General features: G+C 37.9%; 1 protein-coding gene across 1 annotated transcript; it reads right to left on the bottom strand.

Moving 5' to 3' along the window:
* Positions 1-2,843: 2,843 nt before the first annotated feature.
* On the bottom strand, positions 2,844-9,715 carry LOC133534067 (proteasome activator complex subunit 4-like). Its single transcript, XM_061873160.1, has 3 exons — positions 8,695-9,715; positions 6,728-7,498; positions 2,844-2,851 (listed from the first exon to the last, which is right to left on the bottom strand). The coding sequence occupies exons 1-3, from the start codon at positions 9,713-9,715 to the stop codon at positions 2,844-2,846; spliced, it is 1,800 nt and encodes a 599-aa protein (XP_061729144.1).
* Positions 9,716-10,273: the final 558 nt, after the last annotated feature.

Below are 10,273 nucleotides of genomic sequence, written 5' to 3'. Positions count from 1 at the left end.
TTCTATACTTAGTTCGTTTTTTTAGCATTAGAAAAAAGGTAAACAATTCTGACATCTCTTTTTATTGAAAAACCCATTTAAAAATCAGTAACTATTACTGATGAAAGCAGAAGAATGTAAATGATCGTATATGATGTAAGTATAATTGTAACATATTTGCCGTGACTTACATAAATTTCAAAACTGTTTTTCAATAAAAAGACACCTCAAAATCGCTTACCTTTCTAATGCTAAAAAAAAACCAATTATACCAAAGTAAATGAATATATCTGATAACTTAATTATCTGATAATGATGATAAAAATGGTGGTTTGGCTTTTTATTTTTTTATAATTGCACGTGGCAGTGACCTTTCAGAATAGCACATCAGGAGACTTAGGTTTACGATCTCTTTGATTGTATTGCTCAATGTTATGAAATAGTAAACATTGATTTATTTAATCGTATGGTATGGCATAATGTTTATAAACAAAATACAGACAGCTATAATACATTGCAATAAGGACGCTCTAACGGTTGGACTCTAACTACGAATTAAGTTGATCAACCAAATACTGCAATGCAACGAAACTGCTTGAAACGTCTAAATGAAGCCTTGTTCTTTAAAAAAATTGAATTCTTATGCAGATATGAAATTTAAGAATTTCATAATAAGATCGTCAAACATTTAAAAAGAATATATAAATACTAGTCTAGATTCTGGCACCGATGGTAGTGCGATCTATGTACTAACTAATGGACTATGTCTTGCAAGGAGGTTTACGAATCGTCAGTTAACACTGTTAAGTCGTTAGTTTTCAAGCTGTACCCCTAGTGTAAATAAATTCGATTTCCAAACGTGACGTACGCGTTTGCGTTTAGTCTCATTTTGTATTGGATTTTGAAAGAGCGCGCCAAGCGGGACGTTTTGGAACCTCAAAATCCTATACAAAATGAGACTTAACGCAAACGCGTTCGTCACGTTATGATGTCGATCAAAGTTACACTAGGGGTACTGGCCCTTACGGCTAACTCATTGTCATTGTAAGCAATACCGCACGTGCTACTTATCTGCATCGGTTCATGTAAAAAGTAACTTTAAGGCGATTGGCGCTCAATATGTTCATACAAGTAAGAACGCGCTACGACCTTTTTGGACGAAACAGCATATTTCATATTGAAAGCGCAAATATGCTGTCCTCGGCGAGGGCTACATATTTGCGTCGTTTAGCGTCGAAATGCTGGGACCGTGAGGACCAAGCGCGAAATCTCTGTTTAAATAGATATCCCAGCGCCTTGTGGATGCCTCTGGAGACCAGAGGGCTGGCAGCTGCTTCGGCCAGACAATAAGTCTGGTCATCCAAAGGGGTAATGCTGCCAGTCTTCTGGGCACCATAACACATAGTGACGACCGGGGGTGCATTTTTTAATTATAAGTTTATTTTAGATTTTATAATATAAGTAGTTTAGTTATTTTATTTATGTATTAATTAATTAAGTAAAGTTTTAAGGGATTTTTAAAACGAGACTGATTATTTAAAACTGCCTTAATTTCCACTAATCTAACGACATGATTGACCAGAGAGCCCAGTCAGGAGCCAAGCTTTGACTAACACACACACATTAGGTATAAGTACTTTCGCTTAATAATTAGGAAATATGCCCTTTAACTTTAGCAGTATATGCAAAGTGTTTATACTACCATATTGTATGCGTGTGAACACTTTTTGCTCCCGATACCATCGCGTGTGCATGCTACCATGAAACGTCGAAAGGTCGTATGTGACAATAACATTCTATTGTCTGTACGACATTTGAAAGAATATTAGAACAACTGAATGTAGGTAAATTATTTGGAGCGCTGCAATGCTCAACAGAATTCTGATATAATAAGATATTAAGTTTGATTTATGAGTGATTGGGGTTTTTGTTAAATTGTAGTGTGAATTGTAGGTATAATGTAGAAGGCTGAGAGAGGCTGTAGAGACGTGAATCAGACTTTTGTCCTAACATTTTCTTCCTCGCGTTATTCCGACATTTTGCCACAGCTCATGGAGCCCCAGGCTTCCGCTGGGCAACAAATCCCGAGAATTGGCGTAGGCACAAGTTTTTACGAAATCGACTGCCATTTGACCTTTTAACATAATAGAGGGTAAACTAGTCCTTATTGGGATTAGTCCGGTTTCCTTACGATGTTTTCCTTCACCGAAAAGCGATTGGTAAATAACAAATGATATTTTGGACATAAGTTCCGAAAAACTCATTGGTGCGAACCGAGGTTTGAACCCGCGACCTCCGGATTGCAAGTCGCATGCTCTTACCGCTAGGCCACCAACCTATATTCACCCCGTAAATTATTGCAAGTGACAAAAAAAAACAGCCTGTATTATTTTTACTAAAACGATAACTGGTTAAAGAACTAAACATCTACGACAAAGATATGAAAACATTTCGGTCATACGCAGAGTTATATGAGAACTATGAACCCACACGAATCAATCAACTTTTGACTTTTGTTTATATCCAATGCATTAATTTGGTAAATCAATAACTAGTTCAAACGAATTCTTTGATGGCAAGAAAGAACAAACATATATCGGTGCTAGTACGCACATGTTGAATGTTGCCAAACACGTAAAAGGGAACGCGTAAACCAAAAGGAACATTACTCCGTGAACCATCGGCCGGCAATAAACTTGAAAATGCGTACAACATCTGTTTTTTCAAACGTGCCTGCAATCTGTAATTGCTTGCATTAATACAACGCCTGGGTGATACTTGTTTTGGGAGTAACGGACTTTCGTAGATAACTATTTAGAATTTAACATGAGCGTATACTTGTTATACTGTTGACATATTTCAGGTTAATTCTCTATAAATAAAGGGTTATTTTACTAAATTTACTCTTACAATCCTAAACTAATATTAAAATTGCGAAAAGAAACGGCCTGTTACCTTTTCACGCTTAGACTGCTTAATCAATTTAAACGGGTATGGAGATTCGAGTCCCAGGGAAAGATATTGGGCATACGGTTGTTATCACATAAATCATTACTTTACGCAGACGAAGTAGTATGCAGACAGAAGCTGAAATACCTAACCTGTGTATAAACGCATACAAATTATAAAATTCGAGCGAACATTATGTTTAAGCTAAACCTAGCTTGTATAGGTACGAGTGCATGTCTTAGTCAGTGTTTATTTTATGTCACGTTACCATATTTGTACGAGCTGTAGGTAACAGGGGAGTTATTCTATTTTCGGTGTCACGATACGCAAGTTTTTCATCAAGTATTTACTAAAACGGTAAACGGCTATGCTATGATTGACCGCGTTTCAATGTTCGATGTATGTTTTCGTGGAGATTTAATTGCTAAATGTTCTGAACATATAATATCATTTAGCCATGATTATGTTGTATAAATACGACTACTACCTAACTAAACATTTTGTGCCATAGGTACCTACAAGCTTTGCAACCTTACTTCTACTACTTACTCGTACTTACGATCAAACATAAAACCTTTACTTCTCTCAACTACTTGCTTCTCATTATACGGAAATAGTAAAATAATACATAAATAAATCTGTGTGCATATTTCTCTATACATTTTTCAATAAAAAAGATACGGAATGTACATAAAATCATAAAATACACAAGTTAATAAGAACCGGGAACTGTAGGTACATTATATTAACTCCATGGTTAGTCGAGTCATATAAGAGACGATTCGTGTAATGATTATCCGTTTATACCATAGTGTAAAATTAAAACTTTAATAGGCTGTAGTAATAGGTATCCAGACGCGGCAATAGAGGAAACTTGTAAAATTATTATAGGCAGTTTGCTCATAAAATGCACCTTCCAGGGTCTCATGATGGAGTCAGGAGTAGGTCACTAGAACTCCTAATCTACTCATTATAATTCCATCGTGTTTGGGCTCAAAAGATTTGCCCTGACGAGTACCATCGATCTAGATGAAGTCCAGGGTCTCATGATGGAGTCAGGAGTTGGTCACCATAATTCCTAATCTACTCATCGTAACTCCATCGTGTTTGGGCTCAATAGATTTGCCCTCACGAGCACCATCAATCTAGATGATGTTCAGGGTCTCATGATGGAGTCAGGAGTTGGTCACTAGAACTCCTAATCTACTCATTATAATTCCATCGTGTTTGGGCTCAAAAGATTTGCCCTGACGAGTACCATCGATCTACATGAAGTACAGGGTCTCATGATGGAGTCAGGAGTTGGTCACCAGAACTCGTAATCTATTTATCATAACTCCATCGTGTTTGGGCTCAATAGATTTACCCCGACAAGCACCATCAAATTACCATTATGATGAATAGATTAGGAGTTCTGGTGACCAACTCCTGAGTCCATCATGAGACCCTTGACTTAATCTAGATCGATGGTACTCGTCAGGGCAAATCTTTTGAGCCCAAACACGATGGAGTTATGATGAATAGACTAGGAGTTCTGGTGACCAACTCCTGAGTCCATCATGAGACCCTGGACCTGATCTAGATTGATGGTGCTCGTCAGGGCAACTCTATTGAGCCCAAACACGATGGAGTTATGATGAGTAGATTAGGAGTTCTGGTGACCAACTCCTGACTCCATCATGAGACCCTGGACCTCATCTAGGTCGATGGTGCTCGTCATGGCAAATCTCATGAGCCCAAACACGTTGGAATTATAATGAGTAGATTAGGAGTTCTAGTGACCAACTCCTGACTCCATCATGAGACCCTGGACTTTATCTAGATTGATGATGCTCGTCAGGGCAAATCTATTGAGCCCAAACACGATGAGGTTATGATGAGTAGTTTAGGAGTTCAGGTGACCAACTCCTGACTCCATCATGAGACCCTGGACCTCATCTAGATCGATGGTGTTCATCAGGGCAAATCTATTGAGCCCAAACACGATGGAGTTATGATCAGTAGATTAGGAGTTCTGGGGAGTCGGCAACGCGCATGTAACTCCTCTGGAGTTGCAGGCGTACATAGGCTACGGATACTGCTTACCATCAGGCGGGCCGTAAGCTTGTTTGCCACCGACGTAGTATAAAAAAAAGGACCACTGAAAATCCATCAATAAGCGAGAGTCTGTTAAGCATAGTGTAAAAAATGAACTTTTATTAAGATTTTCTAATCGCAGTATATAGCACTTCTCGGAACTCCGTAGCTGATTACGATCGCAACGAATGCCTGACAATCGAGCACAGGTCCGTCCTCTAAGCGCGCTCCGCGCGGACTGAGAGCGGGGCGTCGCTGCTGCGTGATTTATACGTGTTTTAAAAAAATATAAATTTACGGCAATGTAGGTCCCATAGTTATGATTTTTTTTTTATAGGTTAACATAAAGTTACAGTTTGCTATAATATTATTTTTAAAGCAAAATATGCGTACAATTTGCGGAAAAAAAATATAATAAAACCCTGTTTTCGCCAAAAAAATTAAGAAAACTCGGAAGGTATTTTATCAGTTTTTTGAATTAATTCAAAAAATATTTTTATTATTAATTAAGAACAGAAAACATTTAAAAAAAGCTGGCAATATGAATGGTAGTCTATTTTATGTAGTCCAAGAAGTAGTTTTATATGAATGAACAGTCGTCGAATTTTTTCATTATAATATCAAAAATTTCTCCACAAAAAGAGATTTTTTTAAGTAAGCAAAAATGATGTACAGTCAGCATCAATAGTAGCGGATGAAACAACGCGCCAAAAGTATCTGACAACCCGGATAACTCTTCCAAATATAGATAAATTTCTAAAATCCACGTTCAAAACTATATCTTTTACGGTCTTAGTTTTTCTATATTAAAGACATCACTTTTTGTTAAGCCGTTACAGAATGGTAGATACTTATGAAGCGTTATTTGATCCGCTACTTTTGATGCTGACTGTACTTATATGTAGTTACGTCAGCTTGTTTCACGGTACGACAAGTTAGGTATTCAACATTTAAAGTCCATTCTTTAAATGTCTTCAAGCAGCATAATGTAGCAAAGTGATTTCACATTCATGAAAAACATTTGTCTGTACTCTTTGCATTACGAGATTTACGTGTAGAAACAAATTCAAACCGAGGAAGAAGGAAAAGTAATGTATTTATAAAATACTTGCATCGTCCATGAATGTTTTTGTTTCATGACTATAATTATATTGGGAAAGTTCTGTAGCGTTAGCCGGACGGATTTTAAATTATAAGCAGTTATATAATTTCACTTGGGAGTGGAATTTAACTATTATAGAACGTAATTACACAAATTGAAATAAATAATAATAAATATTATAGAACATATTTACTCAAATTGACTAAGTTCCACAGCAAGCTCAATAAGGCTTGTGTTGAGGGTACTTAGACAATGATATATATAGTATATAAATATTTATAAATACTTAAATACATAGAAAAGACCCATGACTCAGGAACAAATATCCATGCTCATCACACGAGTAAATGCCCTTACCAGGATTTGAGCCCGGGACCATCGGCTTCATAGGCAGGGTCACTACCCACTAGGCCAGACCGGTCGTCAACTAAACGTCGTAGAAATAAAAAAAATACCTGTGGTTTAATGTATAAACTAATAAATTCGATTTTGAAACGTGACGTACGCGTTTGCGTTTAGTCTCATTTTGTATTGGATTTAGAAAGAGCGCGATTTGTGCTTTCAGTTCATTAGTCTGTTTTTCCAACACGAACATTTTTTCTTCATGATTTTTAGACTCACCCATATGTGTTTCTTTAAGCTTTTCATTTACAGCTAATAATTTACTTTTTTCGCCTTCAAGCTTTTCCACGATTAGAACTTTAGCTTGCACCTGTTCTTCCAATTCAATTTTCAGTGTTTCCCACATAAATGTCCTTTCTTCATGCCTCTCCGCCTCTCCACCCTGTATTTCTTTAAGCTTTTCAATTTCATTCGTCAATTTAGTTTTTTCATCTTCAACTTTTTCCGTTTTGATAATATAAGCCTGCACCTGTTCATCTAATTCAATTTTCTGTTTTTCCCACATAATTGTATTTTCTTCATGATTTTTTGTTTCCTCCATTAGAGCCGCTTTAAGTGCGTCTACCTCGTTTAATAAAAATATTTTCTCATCTTCAAGTTTCTTTACCTCTACAATATTCACCTGAATTTTGTTGTCCATTTCTATCTTCTGTTTCTCCATTATAATTATTTTTTCTTCAAGAACTTTTGCCTCGCCAGTTTGAATCTCCTTAATAACTTCAATTTCCTTTACCAACATAGACTTCTCTTCTTCAAGTTTTTCTACCTTTTTACTAACAGAATGCATTTGTTCTTTCATCTCATTTTTCTGTTCCTCCCATTCTAGTGTCTTTTCTTTGACGATGAGGACGGCCTGCGTCCCTCCCCACATCCCATACATGCCGTCTGGGAGGTCATCAAAGAACACTACGGGACAGAGAACAGAGTGGACCTTCTGACTCATGCTTATAAGGACTTTGATAAGTCCAAGTTCGCCGGTGAGTTGTTTAGCTGATGTGCCAGGATTAGTTTATGTGACGAGAAATTTAATTTTAAAGCTGATTTTCAGGAAATTATGAACACTATCTCAATAAACACATTAGATTACACAAACACGGTTAACATTGACGAAGCATGGAAAAAAATTAGATCGAAATCACACACTGCTATCGAGACTCATGTACCATTGTCAACCAAAAATAAAAAGTTAAATGTAAATAAGCCATGGATTACAAAGCAAGTACTAGAAAAGGTTGAAAATAAATTAAAACTTTGGAAAGAATATAAATCAAGTGGCTGTGAAAAATCATATAAAGCATATAGAACTGAAAATAATAAACTGGTGACACTAGTCATAAAGTTAAGAGCTGAATTTGAAAGAGGAGTAGTGAGCTGTGGTCCAAAATCGTTTTATAGTTGTTACATCCGAAAGCAGCTATCCTCTGAGGTATCGGTACCTCCTTCACTGAGAGATGAGAAGGGGAATATCACGAACGATCAGAAAGTTGTCGCCGAGCTTTTTGCTCAACAATTTGAGAAATCCTTTGTTTGTGAACCAGCACACACGAACATTCCGGACGTCCAGATGCCTCGTGTAGAAAATTCAATCGAATCAGTAAGCTTCACGCCCGAGAACGTGGCAAAAACGCTGGCAACATTTAGCGACTCGACCTCAATGGGGCCGGATACTCTACCCTCGGTTTTTCTTAAAAAATGCAGTAGCGTGCTTGTTGATGAGCTGACTTTTATAATGGATTTATCCCTCAAGAATGGAACCCTACCTCGAGACTGGAAGGAAGCCCATGTCACTCCCATATACAAGAAAGGTGATAAGTTTGTTGCTGCTAACTATCGCAATTTGTTTGAGAATATTCTGCCTAATGGGATTTGAACAGTCACGTCTGAAAATATCGATTCTAAAAATATGCCAAAAAACGTATGTATACAGTACCCTAATATATGGACAATAAAGTCGTGTATACATATTTTTGGCAGTTTTTTCGTAATGATATTTTCAGTCGGGACCGTACCAATATTGGTGTAAAATTAAATTGTCATTTTAGTATCCAGGATATAAAGACATGGTTAAAAAGGCTGTGATCGTATTTATCGACGCTGAATTGGCATGAACAGATGATGTTTTATCGGTCTTAATCTTTTTCTGGAATAAATGTGTTGATAGTCTAATAGGTAGTAAAAGATTTTACACCAATTGATATCTTTAGCATACCTGTCGACCAGCATCTGCGCACACGCCGCCTCCTCCTCACACGGCACGTGCCACTTAAAGTCCGCCTCCTTTAGCAAACACCCTCTCCCCCACTCTCTAATAGGCAACCAAGTCTGCGGCGCCGACCCATAGTCCTTAGGAGAACTCCTCCACTCCTTCAAGTCCACAAAGCATAACGAAGTAAACATGTGGCTTAAGATCTCACACGCACGAATCAGAGAGTACTTAGCGTGAAGTTTGAGCGCTTTATCCAATACTGGAATTATCTGCGGAATGTATTTTAGTAACACCACCCCATCGCATTCTACAACGTTCATGAGCAACACCAAACTGTATGACAAGTCTCTTTGAGGGTTCTCATCGCGAATAGCTTCTTCTGTAGATAGTAATTCATTTAGCTCTTCGCATAGATCGGGTACAAACGCAGCTAAAGTCGATTCGGAGTCGATACGAGCGAAAACTTTTAATAACACTCCAATCATACTACCAGAAACGTTTGTTTCATATGTAGACTCATTCGCAAATGCCTTAAACTTCTTCAAAGCTTCCTTGAAGATCTTAGGCGAGCATTGCATCAATACAGAGGTAGCAGCTGATGAAATAGCAGTTTCCATAACCGCATCAGTTTTACTACGAACGCAGTCGGATTCCTTTGTATCCAAACGAACATGCTCCATGACACTGGATTCTATGATCGTGAACAATCTATCAAGGAACACTAGTACGAAATCCTCGAACTGAGCTGTAGATTCACAGGTTAGTAATTCCTCTTCTGTCAAATCAGGCCAATGCTCGTGGGCTGAGCTGCAGTCGATATACGGGACCATCCAACTGAAGATCAGTATAAAGTGCAAGGTAACTAATGTCTTTTTGATATCATTAGGATCTAAACCTGGAAGAACGGCTAGTAACAGAGGTACAACATGTGTAGGTCCTTCAGGATAGTCCCCATGAGCGCCTTGGAGCATGGGTCTTGCAACGGCAGCCACCGCTGACATGGCAGCGGTAACCCTGTGAGGTTCTGTAAGGGAAGTTAGAGAGGTCCTTAGCCTCTCAAGTAAAGGAGGGACTACGAAATCATTTTTGCATTGTAGTTCGATTATGCTTCTTACTTACTTACTATACTGTTAAACTGTACTTATTATACTGTTAAATTAAAATTTCAAACTCAAGTTTTATTAACAAAATGTATAATTCTAGTTTCAGAGCAAAGAAAAGAAAAAGAATTTTGGATGTCGATGGCGATACGCCTACGGGTGTGATGAGCCTCGCTGAGTCTAAGGAGAACCACAGTGGGCTCACACAGGAAATCATGGCGCTGGAGGTTAGCCAGAACACGCCTAAGCGGATGTCCATACATCCCACGCCAGAAAGGCGTAAGAACCCAATCAAAGGGGTTTTGAAAAAGAGGTATGAGTAGTAGATGTTTGTTAATAAAGTATATTTCTATTTATTAGCTAATAGCCGGCTATGTAGACGTGCCTCGGCCGAGGCAAGGCCCTCTGCCGATGTATGTCGTTATTTTAATGGCAAACTGCGGTAGCCACCTTCAGTGC

Source organism: Cydia pomonella, unplaced genomic scaffold (genome assembly GCF_033807575.1).
Source record: "Cydia pomonella isolate Wapato2018A unplaced genomic scaffold, ilCydPomo1 PGA_scaffold_47, whole genome shotgun sequence".
Taxonomy (NCBI): domain Eukaryota; kingdom Metazoa; phylum Arthropoda; class Insecta; order Lepidoptera; family Tortricidae; genus Cydia; species Cydia pomonella.
This window is presented reverse-complemented; position numbering and strand designations above follow the sequence as displayed.